The 17,734-nt window shown below is 53.6% G+C and overlaps 1 protein-coding gene across 2 annotated transcripts in view; it reads right to left on the reverse strand.

Moving 5' to 3' along the window:
* Positions 1 to 17,734, reverse strand: part of cplane1 (ciliogenesis and planar polarity effector 1) — an 885,738-nt gene that overhangs the window by 81,141 nt on the left and 786,863 nt on the right. For both annotated transcript variants that reach the window (XM_087975286.1, XM_087975281.1), the window contains exons 32-33: positions 4,879 to 5,106; positions 828 to 1,559 (exon numbers count right to left, since the gene is read on the reverse strand). In XM_087975286.1, coding sequence (XP_087831412.1) covers positions 828 to 1,559; positions 4,879 to 5,106 — 960 coding nt within the window. The remainder of the gene's footprint in view (positions 1 to 827; positions 1,560 to 4,878; positions 5,107 to 17,734) is intronic.

Consider the following 17,734-nt stretch of genomic DNA (forward strand, 5'->3'; position numbering starts at 1 on the left):
CCCTCCATCGCCCCCTCAGTGTGTGAACACCCCCCTCCATCACCCCCTCAGTGTGTGAACACCCCCCTCCATCACCCCCTCAGCGTGTGAACACCCTCCTTCATCGCCCCCTCAGCGTATGAACACCCCCCTCCATCGCCCCCTCAGTGTGTGATCACCCCCCTCCATCACCCCTCAGTGTGTGATCAACCCCATCCATCGCCCCCTCAGTGTGTGATCAACCCCCTCCATCGCCCCCTCAGTGTGTGAACACCCTCTTCCATCGCCCCCTCAGTGTGTGATCACCCCCCTACATCACCCCCTCAGTGTGTGAACACCCCCCTCCATCGCCCCCTCAGTGTGTGATCACCCCCCTACATCACCCCCTCAGTGTGTGAACACCCCCCTCCATCGCCCCCTCAGTGTGTGATCACCCCCCTACATCACCCCCTCAGTGTGTGAACACCCCCCTCCATCGCCCCCTCAGTGTGTGAACACCCCCCTCCATCACCCCCTCAGTGTGTGAACACCCCCTCCATCACCCCCTCAACGTGTGAACACCCTCCTCCATCGCCCCCTCAGTGTGTGAACACCCCCCTCCATCACCCCCTCAGTGTGTGAACACCCCCCTCCATCGCCCCCTCAATGTGTGAACACCCCCCTCCATCGCCCCCTCAGTGTGTGAACACCCCCCTCCATCACCCCCTCAGTGTGTGAACACCCCCCTCCATCACCCCCTCAGTGTGTGAACACCCCCCTCCATCACCCCCTCAGTGTGTGAACCCCCCCACCATCACCCCCTCTGTGTGTGATCACCCGCCATCCCCCCGACACTGAGCCCTGCTTACCGGTGTCTCGTGACAGAAGCTGCGAAGATGCTGCTGGCCTCTGGGACCTGGAACCGATGGTATGAACGATGCCCATTTCTGCCCAGACTCAGCCTCAGATGCGAGCCACTGCCTTGCTGGAGGAAAGAGTGTGCTGTGGGTCGGCTGGGGGAGATGGAGGAGAGGAAGCCCAAATATTGGCGGGGAGTCTGTGTGAGAGGATGGACGGTGGACACCTCTCTGGGCCTTCTCTGCACAGTACCGAGGGAGACGTGTTGGAGAGTCATTCTGATGAGAAGCTGCTGGCTGCTGATACTGCTCCAAGTTCAGATGTTTGGGTGGGCCTCTGCGAAACAATTCCTCCTTCCTCTTCTCCTCTTCCATGGCTTTCTGCACAGCCCCAGGGTCGTAGGCAGAGGAGTTCAGGTGGGCTGGAAAGCCAGGCTGAGGATGGTGAGTGGGCTCCAGTGTGGGGGCCCAGGCTTCCCGTCTTGTGGGCCGTAGCAAAGAGATGGAGCTGGGCATCTTGACAGAGGATGGAGGGTGAACCCTCAGCTCATAGTGAGGCTGTAATCGCAGCAGTGGGAGAGGGGCTGCCGAATGCAACCCAGCAGAAAACTGAAAGACTGTCGCAGGCGGCTGAGCCCTGGGAGGCAGGAGGGGAGGTCGGACAGAATTGGAACTACTCTGGGAGGCTGTGATCCCCGGCTGGCCAGGCACATCACCTTCCTGTGCCTGGAACACTGCCTCTGGCTTCAGAGTTACAAAGGACAACATCAGATTACAGTTCAAACACAGATCATTTCTGACATCATGATTTCAACTCAATGCAAATATAATGAAACAAGATCTTTTTCCATGTCTGGATTCAGAGACACCCCAAACTGATTTTACAGGAAGTGTGAGCTTTTGGAAGAAGTATAGAATAATAGATTTAAATTCAAATTAACACAGGGAAATGGGGAATAGAGTTAGTGAAATTATTTTGGGATTGATACAGGACTACGGGGAGACAGCGGGATTTGTTTGGGATTGATACAGGGCTATGGGGAGACAGCGGGATTTGTTTGGGATTGATACAGGGCTACAGGGAGACAGCAGGGCAGTTGGATTAGTTTGACGTTTCATATAGGGCTATGGGGAGAGAGTGGGGCATTAGGATTAGTTTGGGATTGGTATAGAAAAATGGGGATAGAGCAGGGCAGTGAGATTAGAACATAGAACAGGCCCTTTGGCCCATGATATTGCGCCGACCACTGATCCTCATGTATGCACCCTCAAATTTCTGTGACCATATGTATGTCCAGCAGTCTCTTAAATGTCCCAATGACCCTGCCTCCACAACTGCTGCTGGCAACGCATTCCATGCTCTCACAACTCTCTGTGTAAAGAACCCGCTTCTGACATCCCCTCGATACTTTCCTCCAACCAGCTTAAAACTATGACCCCTCGTGTTAGTCATTTCTGCCCTGGGAAATAGTCTCTGGCTATCGACTCTATCTATGCCTCTCATTATCTTGTATATCTCAATTAGGTCCCCTCTTCTCCTCCTTTTCTCCAAGGAAAAAGGTCCGAGCTCAGTCAACCTCTCTTCATAAGATAAGCCCTCCAGTCCAGGCAGCATCCTGGTAAACCTCCTCTGAACCCTCTCCAAAGCATCCACATCTTTCCTATAATAGGGCGACCAGAACTGGATGCAGTATTCCAAGTGCGGTCTAACCAAAGTTTTATAGAGCTGCAACAAGATCTCACGACTCTTAAACTCAATCCCCCTGTTAATGAAAGCCAAAACACCATATGCTTTCTTAACAACCCTGTCCACTTGGGTGGCCATTTTAAGGGATCTATGTACCTGCACACCAAGATCCCTCTGTTCCTCCACACTGCCAAGAATCCTATCCTTAATCCTGTACTCAGCTTTCAAATTCGACCTTCCAAAATGCATCACCTCACATTTATCCAGGTTGAACTCCATCTGTCACCTCTCAGCCCATCTCTGCATCCTGTCAATGTCCCGCTGCAGCCTACAACAGCCCTCTATATTGTCAACGACACCTCCAACCTTTGTGTCATCTGCAAACTTGCTGACCCATCCTTCAATCCCCTCATCCAAGTTATTAATAAAAATTACAAACAATAGAGGCCCAAGGACAGAGCCCTGTGGAACACCACTCACCACAGAACTATTCTCAGCCCATCCCCCTACACTATCCCATCATCATCCATGTGCTTATCTAAGGATTGTTTTAATCTCCCTAATGTGGCTGAGTTAACTACACTGGCAGGTAGGGCATTCCACACCCTTACCACTCTCTGAGTAAAGAACCTGCCTCTGAATCTGTCTTAAATCTATCACCCCTCAATTTGTAGTTATGCCCCCTCATACAAGCTGACGTCATCATCCTAGGAAAAAGACTCTCACTGTCTACCCTATCTAATCCTCTGATCATCTTGTATGTCGCGATTAGTTGGGGATTGATGCTGGCCTGTGGGGAGGGAGTGGGACAGTGGGATTAGTTTGGGATTCATACAGGGATGTAGGGACACAGAGGGACAGTGGGATTAGTTTGGGATTGATACAGGGATATAGGGACAGAGAGGGACAGTGGGATTAGTTTGGGATTGATACAGGGCTGTGGGGAGACAGCAGGGCAGTGGGATTGGTTTGGGATTGATACAGGGCTGTGGGGAGAGAGTGGGACATTTGGGGTTTGGTTTGGGATTCACACTGTGCTATGGTGGGGTGGGGTAGCAAGGCAGTGGGATGATTTGTGACTGATACCAGGATGTGGGGAGAGAACATGAATCATCTCAGCAAACTGTGTGAACAGGCCTTCCCTGCCACTGAACTGCCTTCCCCGACTTTCCCCCCACCTGTAACATCCATGGGTTTTTGTGAGATTCTGTTTGGGTGAGGCTGTGTTTATGAAAGGTTAGCGTCTTAATTAGTACAGTACGAGTTTTCTTAACTTGTTCAGACACTACCACATTTTCAAAAAAGTCCCACTAGAAGAATTATATGCTAACAGTTATAATTTTTTATCGGTAGCTAAGATTTATTTTGAATTAACGCTCGTTGATCTCAATAAGTACAGAAACTGGTCTGTGCTTTTGTTTTACACACACACATACACACACACACACCATCTGTTTCATCTCAACAAAATAGGTGCAGCCATTAATGGTACACTTCTCTGTGTAAAACGTTGACAAATCACAGTCAATCTGCTTGTTTAAATTTAAACGAATCTTGTCAGTGAATTGTCAGTCATCATCCAACTGGTATAATCCCCATGGCAATGCTTCTACCAAACGGAGTCTACCTGACAACCAATAAGCACTCTTCTCTTATTAAGTGTAAATGGTGTTTTCCTTTATTTTGATGTTTCTTGCAAATTGAGCGCAAGTTAAAAAGTTTCAAGGAAATGTGTGTTTATTCAGCCAAGTTCTGTACTGCCAAATGACTGACAGTGTTTATTGTGGAGTCTCTCCCTCTCTCCATTCGGCCAGTGAGATTATTCAGCATGGTCAGTGGCGAGCCACATCAGCTGGGTGGACATGCCTCTGCCCTGATGCTCCCAATGATTAGATTAGATTACTTAGATTACTTACAGTGTAGAAACAGGCCCTTCGGCCCAACAAGTCCACACCGACCCGCTGAAGCGTAACCCACCCAGACCCATTCCCCTACATTTACCTCTTCACCTAACACTACGGGCAATTTAGCATGGCCAATTCACCTGACCTGCACATTATTGGATTGTGGGAGGAAACCGGAGCACCCGGAGGAAACCCACACAGACACGGGGAGAATGTGCAAACTCCACACAGAGTCGCCAGAGGTGGGAATTGAACCCGGGTCTCTGGCGCTGTGAGGCAGCAGTGCTAACCACTGTGCCACCGTGCCGCCCACAAATAGGACTAGGTGGACAGTGTATCGCAGGACTACGATCCGAGGGCCTTGGAGATTCAGCACTGGCAGCAGACAGCAGGAAAAACATTTGCCAGACCTCATATAAAAACCGACAGTCTGTTACCCTGAATATCAACTATCGTCATCTTCATTCCTTACCTGAGTTAAACTGTCCTGTGGTAGACTGGTTTTCATGACTGCTTTCTGAGACTGGCTTTCTCCCGGGGCAGGAAGCTGACTGGTTGCAGCTGACTTGGTGTTCGGATTTGGTTCTGGAGGAGCCTGATTCCGGTTGTGAATGGGTGGAAGCTGCTGCTCAAGGTTGGGAAGGTTCATCACTGAGGGTCCAACCATCTGCATTAAGGTCATGAAGTTGATTTGCTGGAGCTGTTAGGGTGGGAATGAAAACCAAGAGAGCGAAGAAACATCAGAACACAAGGAATGGGAACACCAGGAGGCCATTCGGTCTTTGAAGCAATTTCCACTTTACAATAAGGGTGGTAGGGACAGGTTCGGGGACAATACACCAGTGAGTCTGATATCAGTGGTAGGGAAACAATGAGAGAAAATAGTGAAGGAGGAAAATTAATCTTCACATTTATCTAAGCCTTTCCTAGCCATGTACCTGTCCCAAATGTTTTAAATGTTCCAACTATACCCACCTCTACCACTTCCTCACAGCTCACTCCATATATGTGTGTGTGAAGACGTTGCCCCTCAAATCCCTTTTAAATTTTTCCCCTCTTATCCTAAACCAGTAGCCTCTACTTTTGGACTCCCCTACCCTGGGAAACAGACCTTGGCTATTCACCTTATCTACACCCTCATGTCTATGAGGGGAGGGCAATTGATGTAGTTTATCTGGATCTCAGCAAGGCTTTTGACAAGGTCTCACACGGGAAACGGATACAGAAGGTAAAAGCTCATGGCATCCAGGGTCACTGGGCAAAATGGACCCAAAGCTGGCTTAGTGTCAGGGGACAGAGGGTGGTGGCAGGAGGCTGTTTGTGTGACTGGAGCCCGGGGTGCAGTGGGGTCCCACAGGGATCACTGCTGGGTCCCTTATTGTTTGTGATCTTCATAAACAATGGAGATGGGAATGTGGGAGGGATGGGAAGTAAGTTTGTGGATGACACAAAGATTGGCCGGGTGGTTGGCAGTGAGGAGGAAGGTGTTAGATTACAGGAGGATAGAAACGGATTGGTCAGGTAGGCAGATCAGAGGCAGATGGAATTAAACCCTGAGAAATGGGAGGGGATGCACTTTGGAAGAAGGAACAAGACAAGGGAGTACTCAGTGAATGACAGGACAGCAGGAAGCTCAGAGGAACAGAGGGACCTTGGGGTGTTTGTCCACACATCCCTGAAGGTAGCAGGACAGGTTAATAGGGTGGTTAAGAAGGCTATGGGGATACTTGCCTTTATCAGTTGAGGCTTGGATGATCAGAGCAGGGAGGTTCTGGTGGAGCTGTACAGGAGTTGGGGAGACCACAGCTGGAGGACTGTGTGCAGTTTCTGGTGCCCACACTATAGGAAGGATGTGATTGTACTGGGAGGGGGTACAGAGGGGATTCACCAGGATACTGCCTGGGCTGGAGCAGGTTAGTGATGAAGACAGGCTGGAGAAGCTCAGGGTGGTTTCTTTAGAGCAGAGAAGGCTGAGGGGGGAACCTGATCGAGGTGGATAAGATTATGGGGATCATGGACCAGGGTGCGCAGTTAGAAAGCAGCTGTCCCATTCAGTGGAAGGGTGAATAGTGAGGGGACAGGAGGCTTAGGGAGAATTTGAGGAAAGCCTTTTATCATCCAGCAGATGGTGGGAATATGGACTGCACTGCCTGGGAGGGGAGTTGAGGCAGGAAACCTCACAACCTTTGAAAAACTACTTGAAATAGCACTTGTACCTATTTTTCTCATAACCCTGTTCAGTGACGTTAATACCCACCTGTGCAACGGGTGGGATTTGTATCTGGACCCCTTGGACCAGGGGCAGGGACATTACCACTGTGCCAGATGGACAGGACAAACAGAAAGCAGCTGTCATCCTGAGTGGAATTTTAGGCGGACTGTTCGGAGGTTTGAGGAAAGGTTTTTTCGCCCAGGGACTGATATAGAATGAGAATTAGGCCATTCTGCCAATCAACTCTGCCCGATCACTCGGGCACAGCCTGTATGTTTCTCAGCCCCACCATCCAAGCTTTCATTCCCTCACTAATCCAGAATCTATCGGTCTCTGTCTTAAATAAACTCAAAGCCTTGGCCTCCACAGCCCTCCGTGGCAATCTGTCCCACAGATTCACCACCTGGGCTTTTCCAGCAGCTACTGTTTTTATCCCATGTTATTCCAATCATTTGGCTTGTCCCCAGCACCACATTATTTTTAATTTTTTGTAATTATCTGTGCCTCATTTAATCAGATTACAGGTCATCCCTGCGCTTGTTATTCAGCTGTTGACACTTTCCTCACACTCTCTAACACTCTCAGTCACCTGCACTGACCTATTTTTCAATACTCCACTCACACCGTTTGAATGATCCTTTGATCCCTCTGCCCATAAACACTGTGCCGCCTGTGTGCTTCTCTCTCACTCCAACTGACGAAGGGGCTATGATCCAAAAGCTTGTGGTTTCAAATAAACCTTTTGGACTGTAACCCGGTGTGGTCTGATTTCTGTCTGTGTCCACTCCAGTCCCGACACCAGCACACCTTGAAATGAAAGCTAACTTTGCATTTACCTTCCTAAGTGCCAACTGAACTGAACCTGCTGGTTAACCTTAAAAGAATCCTGAACTAGGACTCCAAAGGGAGACAGTGAGGACGGCAGATGCCAGAGATCAGAGTTGAGAGTGGTGCTGGGAAAGCACAGCAGGTCAGGCAGCACCCGAGGAGCAGGAGAATCGACGTTTCAGGCTGGAGTCCTTCATCAGAGACTCCAAAGACCCTTTGCACTTCAGGTTTCCAAAGGCCATCTGCACTGAGAAAATACTGCACGTGGAGCATGTTTCGTCTTGTTTCTGATGAATTACTGTGCCTCCCGAATTACTCCCAGAAACTCCTGCCATTGCTGCTACACCGTCTTCTCTGCTGGACTCCCCTTCCAATCAGCTCTGGCCAGCTCCTCCCTCACAACTTTGTAGGTCCCTATACTTAACGGCAATACTGATACATCTGGTTCCAGGTTCTCCTCAAATTGCAGACACAGCAGATAAGGACAGAACAATGAGAAGGGGGACAGTCGGTACAGGACTGAGGGTGTTGTACTTGGGTGCACGCAGTACACAAAACAAGGGAAATGAGCTTGGAGCACTGGTTGGAATTGGCAGAGTACATTCTTGGGGGTTTCACAGAGGTGTGTCTGTAAAGGGATCGGGGTTGGGTATTAAATATCCAAGGTTACAAGTCCTACCAAAAGGACAGGCTGATGGGGAGAGGGGATGCCTTGTTCCTAAGAAATGAAATTAAATCAATAACAAGAAATGATATAGTGTGGGAAGACATCGAATCGGTGTGGGTAATGTCATGGAACCGTACAGGAGAAGTGTTGCCCAATGGGAGTTGTGTACAGGCTTCCTAACTGTACTCAGGATGTGGGGAAGAAATTACACTGGGAGATAGAAAAGGCATTATTACAATAATCCTGGGGAAATGCAACATGCAGGTGGGCTGGCAAAATCAAGCTGGTAACAGATCTCAGGAAAAGGACTTCTGTGAAACCCCCAAGAATGTACCCTGCCAATTTCAATCAGTGCTCCAAGCTCATTTCCCTTGTTTTGTGTACTACGTGCACCGAAACACAACACCCTCAGTCCTGTACTGACTGTCCCCCTTCTCACAGCTGCCCCCGTATCTGCTGAGCCTGAAGGTCAATATCTGACCCTTTTCATACTCTTGGTCCTATTATTTGTTTTGGAAACTCTCTCCTACCTTTAACATTTTCCATAATCTTTCAACCATCTGAACCCTACCCCCAGCCCGATTCTGTGAGCCATCAGCATTCTGGAGGAGAAAGTGAGGGCTGCAGATGCTGGAGATCAGAGCTGAAAATGTGTTGCTGGAAAAGCGCAGCAGGTCAGGCAGCATCCAGGGAACAGGAGAATCGACATTTCGGGCATAAGCCCTTCTTCAGGGATCCTGAGGAAGGGCTTATGCCCGAAACGTCGATTCTCCTGTTCCCTGGATGTTGCCTGACCTGCTGCGCTTTTCCAGCAACACATTTTCAGCTCAACCAGCATTCTGGACCCAACAGGATTCAGACAGAGCCCGTCCCATTGCAGCAGCTCCCTCCTTCCCCTGTACCGTGGCCCTGTCCCATCAATTCAAACTCGTTTCTCTCACACCAATCTTTGAGCCACACGTCTACTTCTTTAATCTTGTTGACCCTATGCCAATTAGCTCATGGATCAGGTAGTAATCCAGAGATTATCACCTTTTAGGTCCTGCTTTCTAATTCAGCCCTTAGCTGCTGATAGTCCCTCAGCAGAATCTCCTTCCTCTTCTGAACGATATCATTGACACCTAAATGAACCACAGCAACAGGATCTTCTCCCTCCCACTCCAAGTTCCTCTGCAGCCCAGATGAGAGATCCTGAACCCAGGCACCAGGCAGGCAATACAGCCTTTGGGAATCTCAACCCTGGCCACAGAGAACAGTCCCTATTCCCCTGACTATACTAGCCCTGATTATAACTACATTTCTCTTTTCTCCTCACTCTTGAATGGCTCTCTGTGCCACAGTGCTATGGTCAGTTAGCTCATCCTCCCTACAGTCCTCACTCTCACCCACACAGAGGGGCAAGAATCTCCAACCTGTTAGACAAGCTCAAGGGCTGAGGCTCCTTCAGCACTACCTCCTGGATCCCTCTACCTGCCTCACTCAGAGTCACACCCTCCTGTTCCTGACCACTGCCCAAATTCATGGTCATTTATCTGAGGGGTGTGACTGCTTCCTGAAACACAGCATCCAGGTAATGCTCTCCCTCACTACAGATGTGGTCACTCTGAACCACAATGGGGTCCACCAGTTCCCACATTGCCTGGCCGTACATCTCAGGTCAGGGGAAGGGTCATCAGACCCAAAATGTGAACTCTGATTTCTCTGTACACATGCTGCCAGACCTGCTGAGCTTTTCCAGCAATTTCTGTTTTTGTTTTTGATTCACAGCATCCGCAGTTCTTTCAGTTATTATTTTTTCTCTGTTTTATTTAGTTCTTAAGTTGATTTTTAAAAATGTTGAATTGTCTTTTAGTTAACCTGTAAAGGTGTTCCTGTTGACCATCTATTTGAAAGTAACCAATAATACACAGTCAAATTAGTTGCTCTCACCAACCAATGAACACGTATTTGATGCTAGGCCTCGATCCTGCCCTTCAGTTTGTCCCATTGAGATATAAACAACCACACAATAAAGCAAGCAAAAAGCACCATCTCCACAGGTTGTGCCCAAGATGAAGACAGAAAGGTGATTGATTAGTCAGGGCACCAAGGGCTATGTGGTGAAGGCCAGGGAATGCAGTTGAAAAACATATCATCATGATCGAATGGACCAGACCTGAAGTGGGCAACTCCTGAATCATTGACTTCGCCAACACCTGATGCTGCCTGCCTTGCTGTGTTCCTCTCCCTCCTGATACTGCCTGCCTTGCTGTGTCCCTCTCCCTCCTGATACTGCCTGCCTTGCTGTGTTCCTCTCCCTCCTGATGCTGCCTGCCTTGCTGTGTCCCTCTCCCTCCTGATACTGCCTGCCTTGCTGTGTCCCTCTCCCTCCTGATACTGCCTGCCTTGCTGTGTTCCTCTCCCTCCTGATGCTGCCTGCCTTGCTGTGTCCCTCTCCCTCCTGATACTGCCTGCCTTGCTGTGTCCCTCTCCCTCCTGATACTGCCTGCCTTGCTGCGTCCCTCTCCCTCCTGATACTGCCTGCCGTGCTGCGTCCCTCTCCCTCCTGATGCTGCCTGCCTTGCTGTGTCCCTCTCCCTCCTGATGCTGCCTGCCTTGCTGTGTCCCTCTCCCTCCTGATACTGCCTGCCTTGCTGTGTCCCTCTCCCTCCTGATGCTGCCTGCCTTGCTGTGTCCCTCTCCCTCCTGATGCTGCCTGCCTTGCTGTGTCCCTCTCCCTCCTGATACTGCCTGCCTTGCTGTGTCCCTCTCCCTCCTGATGCTGCCTGCCTTGCTGTGTCCCTCTCCCTCCTGATGCTGCCTGCCTTGCTGTGTCCCTCTCCCTCCTGATACTGCCTGCCTTGCTGTGTTCCCTCTCCCTCCTGATGCTGCCTGCCTTGCTGTGTTCCCTCTCCCTCCTGATACTGCCTGCCTTGCTGTGTTCCCTCTCCCTCCTGAAGCTGCCTGCCTTGCTGTGTTCCTCTCCCTCCTGATACTGCCTGCCTTGCTGTGTCCTTCTCCCTCCTGATGCTGCCTGCCTTGCTGTGTTCCCTCTCCCTCCTGATACTGCCTGCCTTGCTGTGTTCCCTCTCCCTCCTGATGCTGCCTGCCTTGCTGTGTTCCTCTCCCTCCTGATACTGCCTGCCTTGCTGTGTCCTTCTCCCTCCTGATGCTGCCTGCCTTGCTGTGTACCACTCCCTCCTGATACTGCCTGCCTTGCTGTGTCCCTCTCCCTCCTGATACTGCCTGCCTTGCTGTGTTCCCTCTCCCTCCTGATACTGCCTGCCTTGCTGTGTCCTTCTCCCTCCTGATGCTGCCTGCCTTGCTGTGTCCTTCTCCCTCCTGATACTGCCTGCCTTGCTGTGTACCACTCCCTCCTGATACTGCCTGCCTTGCTGTGTCCCTCTCCCTCCTGATGCTGCCTGCCTTGCTGTGTTCCTCTCCCTCCTGATACTGCCTGCCTTGCTGTGTCCCTCTCCCTCCTGATGCTGCCTGCCTGCTGTGTACCACTCCCTCCTGATACTGCCTGCCTTGCTGTGTCCCTCTCCCTCCTGATACTGCCTGCCTTGCTGTGTCCCCCTCCCTCCTGCTGCTGCCTGCCTTGCTGTGTCCCCCTCCCTCCTGATGCTGCCTGCCTTGCTGTGTCCCTCTCCCTCCTGATACTGCCTGCCTTGCTGTGTCCCTCAACCTCCTGATACGGCCTGCTTTGCTGTGTTCCTCTCCCTCCTGATACTGCCTGCCTTGCTGTGTCCCTCTCCCTCCTGATACTGCCTGCCTTGCTGTGTCCCTCTCCCTCCTGATGCTGCCTGCCTTGCTGTGTCCCTCTCCCTCCTGATGCTGCCTGCCTTGCTGTGTCCCCCTCCCTCCTGATGCTGCCTGCCTTGCTGTGTCCCTCTCCCTCCTGATACTGCCGGCCTTGCTGTGTCCCTCTCCCTCCTGATGCTGCCTGCCTTGCTGTGTTCCTCTCCCTCCTGATGCTGCCTGCCTTGCTGTGTCCCTCTCCCTCCTGATACTGCCGGCCTTGCTGTGTCCCTCTCCCTCCTGATGCTGCCTGCCTTGCTGTGTTCCTCTCCCTCCTGATGCTGCCTGCCTTGCTGTGTCCCTCTCCCTCCTGATACTGCCTGCCTTGCTGTGTCCCTCTCCCTACTGATACTGCCTGCCTTGCTGTGTCCCTCTCCCTCCTGATGCTGCCTGCCTTGCTGTGTCCCTCTCCCTCCTGATACTGCCTGCCTTGCTGTGTCCCTCTCCCTCCTGATACTGCCTGCCTTGCTGTGTCCCTCTCCCTCCTGATGCTGCCTGCCTTGCTGTGTTCCTCTCCCTCCTGATGCTGCCTGCCTTGCTGTGTCCCTCTCCCTCCTGATGCTGCCTGCCTTGCTGTGTCCCTCTCCCTCCTGATACTGCCTGCCTTGCTGTGTTCCTCTCCCTCCTGATGCTGCCTGCCTTGCTGTGTCCCTCACCCTCCTGATGCTGCCTGCCTTGCTGTGTCCCTCTCCCTCCAGATACTGCCTGCCTTGCTGTGTCCCTCTCCCTCCTGATACTGCCGGCCTTGCTGTGTTCCTCTCCCTCCTGATACTGCCTGCCTTGCTGTGTTCCTCTCCCTCCTGATACTGCCTGCCTTGCTGTGTCCCTCTCCCTCCTGATACTGCCTGCCTTGCTGTGTCCCTCTCCCTCCTGATACTGCCGGCCTTGCTGTGTTCCTCTCCCTCCTGATACTGCCTGCCTTGCTGTGACCCTCTCCCTCCTGATACTGCCGGCCTTGCTGTGTTCCTCTCCCTCCTGATACTGCCTGCCTTGCTGTGTCCCTCTCCCTCCTGATACTGCCTGCCTTGCTGTGTTCCTCTCCCTCCTGATACTGCCTGCCTTGCTGTGTCCCTCTCCCTCCTGATACTGCCTGCCTTGCTGTGTCCCTCTCCCTCCTGATACTGCCGGCCTTGCTGTGTTCCTCTCCCTCCTGATACTGCCTGCCTTGCTGTGACCCTCTCCCTCCTGATGCTGCCTGCCTTGCTGTGTCCCTCTCCCTCCTGATGCTGCCTGCCTTGCTGTGTTCCTCTCCATCCTGATACTGCCTGCCTTGCTGTGTCCCTCTCCCTCCTGATACTGCCTGCCTTGCTGTGTCCCTCTCCCTCATGATGCTGCCTGCCTTGCTGTGTTCCCTCTCCCTCCTGATACTGCCAGCCTTGCTGTGTCCCTCTCCCTCCTGATGCTGCCTGCCTTGCTGTGTCCCTCTCCCTCCTGATGCTGCCTGCCTTGCTGTGTTCCTCTCCATCCTGATACTGCCTGCCTTGCTGTGTCCCTCTCCCTCCTGATGCTGCCTGCCTTGCTGTGTCCCTCTCCCTCCTGATGCTGCCTGCCTTGCTGTGTCCCTCTCCCTCCTGATGCTGCCTGCCTTGCTGTGTCCCTCTCCCTCCTGATGCTGCCTGCCTTGCTGTGTCCCTCTCCCTCCTGATGCTGCCTGCCTTGCTGTGTTCCCTCTCCCTCCTGATACTGCCAGCCTTGCTGTGTCCCTCTCCCTCCTGATGCTGCCTGCCTTGCTGTGTCCCTCTCCCTCCTGATACTGCCTGCCTTGCTGTGTCCCTCTCCCTCCTGATGCTGCCTGCCTTGCTGTGTCCCTCTCCCTCCTGATACTGCCTGCCTTGCTGTGTCCCTCTCCCTCCAGATACTGCCTGCCTTGTTGTGTCCCCCTCCCTCCTGATACTGCCTGCCTTGCTGTGTCCCTCTCCTTCCTGATACTGCCTGCCTTGCTGTGTCCCTCTCCCTCCTGATGCTGCCTGCCTTGCTGTGTCCCTCTCCCTCCTGATGCTGCCTGCCTTGCTGTGTCCCTCTCCCTCCTGATGCTGCCTGCCTTGCTGTGTCCCCCTCCCTCCTGATGCTGCCTGCCTTGCTGTGTCCCCCTCCCTCCTGATGCTGCCTGCCTTGCTGTGTCCCTCTCCCTCCTGATGCTGCCTGCCTTGTTGTGTCCCCCTCCCTCCTGATGCTGCCTGCCTTGCTGTGTCCCTCTCCCTCCTGATGCTGCCTGCCTTGCTGTGTCCCTCTCCCTCCTGATGCTGCCTGCCTTGCTGTGTTCCTCTCCCTCCTGATGCTGCCTGCCTTGCTGTGTACCTCTCCCTCCTGATGCTGCCTGCCTTGCTGTGTCCCTCTCCCTCCTGATGCTGCCTGCCTTGCTGTGTCCCTCTCCCTCCTGATGCTGCCTGCCTTGCTGTGTCCCTCTTCCTCCTGATGCTTCCTGCCTTGCTGTGTTCCTCTCCCTCCTGATGCTGCCTGCCTTGCTGTGTCCATCTCCCTCCTGATGCTGCCTGCCTTGCTGTGTTCCCTCTCCCTCCTGACGCTGCCTGCCTTGCTGTGTCCCTCTCCCTCCTGATGCTGCCTGCCTTGCTGTGTCCCTCTCCCTCCTGACGCTGCCTGCCTTGCTGTGTCCCCCTCCCTCCTGACGCTGCCTGCCTTGCTGTGTCCCCCTCCCTCCTGATGCTGCCTGCCTTGCTGTGTCCCTCTCCCTCCTGATGCTGCCTGCCTTGCTGTGTCCCTCTCCCTCCTGATACTGCCTGCCTTGCTGTGTCCCTCTCCCTCCTGATGCTGCCTGCCTTGCTGTGTCCCTCTCCCTCCTGATACTGCCAGCCTTGCTGTGTCCCTCTCCCTCCTGATGCTGCCTGCCTTGCTGTGTCCCTCTCCTTCCTGATACTGCCTGCCTTGCTGTGTCCCTCTCCCTCCTGATGCTGCCTGCCTTGCTGTGTCCCCCTCCCTCCTGATGCTGCCTGCCTTGCTGTGTCCCTCTCCCTCCTGATGCTGCCTGCCTTGCTGTGTCCCTCTCCCTCCTGATACTGCCTGCCTTGCTGGGTTCCACTCCCTCCTGATGCTGCCTGCCTTGCTGTGTCCCTCTCCCTCCTGATACTGCCTGCCTTGCTGGGTTCCACTCCCTCCTGATACTGCCTGCCTTGCTGTGTTCCTCTCCCTCCTGATGCTGCCTGCCTTGCTGTGTCCCTCTCCCTCCTGATGCTGCCTGCCTTGCTGTGTCCCTCTCCCTCCTGATGCTGCCTGCCTTGCTGTGTCCCTCTTCCTCCTGATACTGCCTGCCTTGCTGTGTCCCTCTCCCTCCTGATGCTGCCTGCCTTGCTGTGTTCCTCTCCCTCCTGATACTGCCTGCCTTGCTGTGTCCCTCTCCCTCCTGATGCTGCCTGCCTTGCTGTGTCCCTCTTCCTCCTGATACTGCCTGCCTTGCTGTGTCCCTCTCCCTCCTGATGCTTCCTGCCTTGCTGTGTCCCTCCCCCTCCTGATACTGCCTGCCTTGCTGTGTCCCTCTCCCTCCTGATGCTGCCTGCCTTGCTGTGTTCCCTCTCCCTCCTGATGCTGCCTGCCTTGCTCTGTCCCTCTCCCGCCTGACGCTGCCTGCCTTGCTGTGTTCCTCTCCCTCCTGATGCTGCCTGCCTTGCTGTGTCCCCCTCCCTCCTGATGCTGCCTGCCTTGCTGTGTCCCTCCCCCTCCTGATACTGCCTGCCTTGCTGTGTCCCTCTCCCTCCTGATGCTGCCTGCCTTGCTGTGTTCCCTCTCCCTCCTGATGCTGCCTGCCTTGCTCTGTCCCTCTCCCGCCTGACGCTGCCTGCCTTGCTGTGTCCCTCTCCCTTCTGATGCTACCTGCCTTGCTGTGTTCCTCTCCCTCCTGATGCTGCCTGCCTTGCTGTGTCCCTCTCCCTCCTGATGCTGCCTGCCTTGCTGTGTCCCTCTCCCTCCTGATGCTGCCTGCCTTGCTGTGTCCCTCTCCCTCCTGACGCTGCCTGCCTTGCTGTGTTCCCCCTCCCTCCTGACGCTGCCTGCCTTGCTGTGTCCCCCTCCCTCCTGACGCTGCCTGCCTTGCTGTGTCCCCCTCCCTCCTGATGCTGCCTGCCTTGCTGTGGCCCTCTCCCTCCTGATGCTGCCTGCCTTGCTGTGGCCCTCTCCCTCCTGATGCTGCCTGCCTTGCTGTGTCCCTCTCCCTCCTGATGCTGCCTGCCTTGCTGTGTCCCTCTCCCTCCTGATGCTGCCTGCCTTGCTGTGCCCCTCTCCCTCCTGATGCTGCCTGCCTTGCTGTGCCCCTCTCCCTCCTGATGCTGCCTGCCTTGCTGTGTCCCTCTCCCTCCTGATGCTGCCTGCCTTGCTGTGTCCCTCTCCCTCCTGATGCTGCCTGCCTTGCTGTGTCCCTCTCCCTCCTGATGCTGCCTGCCTTGCTGTGTCCCTCTCCCTCCTGACGCTGCCTGCCTTGCTCTGTCCCTCTCCCGCCTGACGCTGCCTGCCTTGCTGTGTCCCTCTCCCTCCCGATGCTGCCTGCCTTGCTGTGTTCCTCTCCATCCTGATGCTTCCTGCCTTGCTGTGTTCCCCCTCCCTCCTGACGCTGCCTGCCTTGCTGTGTCCCTCTCCCTCCTGATGCTGCCTGCCTTGCTGTGTCCCTCTACCTCCTGATACTGCCTGCTTTGTTGTGTCCCTCTCCCTCCTGATACTGCCTGCCTTGCTGTGTTCCTCTCCCTCCTGATGCTGCCTGCCTTGCTGTGTCCCTCTCCCTCCTGATGCTGCCTGCCTTGCTGTGTCCCTCTCCCTCCTGATACTACCTGCCTTGCTGTGTTCCCCTCCCTCCTGATACTGCCTGCCTTGCTGTGTCCCTCTCCCTCCTGATACTGCCTGCCTTGTTGTGTCCCTCTCCCTCCTGATACTGCCTGCCTTGTTGTGTCCCTCTCCCTCTGATACTGCCTGCCTTGCTGTGTTCCTCTCCATCCTGATGCTTCCTGCCTTGCTGTGTTCCTCTCCATCCTGATGATTCCTGCCTTGCTGTGTTCCCTCTCCCTCCTGATACTGCCTGCCTTGCTGTGTCCCCCTCCCTCCTGATGCTGCCTGCCTTGCTGTGTCCCTCTCCCTCCTGATGCTGCCTGCCTTGCTGTGTCCCTCTCCCTCCTAATGCTGCCTGCCTTGCTGTGTCCCTCTCCCTCCTGATGCTGCCTGCCTTGCTGTGTCCCTCTCCCTCCTGATGCTGCCTGCCTTGCTGTGTTCTCACAGCCTGCTGCTTGTCTGTGACTGAATGAAGGAACAGACCCGATGGGCCAAATGGCCTATATCTGTTGCTGTAACTACATGATCAAGGAGCAGCACTCCTAAAGCTTGTACTCCCAAATAAACCTGTTGTACTATTCCCTGGTGTTGTGTGATTTTTAACTTTGTCCATCCCAGTCCAACAGTGGCACCTCAACATTTTATGGTCTCAATCCAGACATGATCTCTCCTTCTTGACCGTGCACAACTTACATATTGTGTGTTTTCAACAAACCCACTGTTAAATACAGCTGAAGGTGAGCTGGGATGACTCACATCAGTTAAGTTCAATCGTAATCAATACCTATTGAGGCTCTATTCAGAATTCAGGTGGTTGTCTGGTAACAGTCACTCAGTCAGCTGAGTCAGCTACCTCATTAACCTTTTCACTAGACTACTGAATTTTAAATTATTAAAGTGGAGAAAGAAAAGTAAGATTTCAATTCCCACACTGTCTCCAAATTTCCCGAACTCGACTCACTCAGGCTGTGTCTCAGTCTGGATGTGATCTCCCCAACCACATGCAGCTCCTGATTCCAACGCAGATGGTGGTGAGGGTCTGGGATGTACTGCCTGGGAGGGAGGAGAGGGGTG

The sequence above is a fragment of the Chiloscyllium plagiosum genome, unplaced genomic scaffold (genome assembly GCF_037043375.1).
Source record: "Chiloscyllium plagiosum isolate Xiang-an unplaced genomic scaffold, Cpla_swu_hap1 HiC_scaffold_2, whole genome shotgun sequence".
NCBI classification, from domain to species: Eukaryota; Metazoa; Chordata; class Chondrichthyes; order Orectolobiformes; family Hemiscylliidae; genus Chiloscyllium; species Chiloscyllium plagiosum.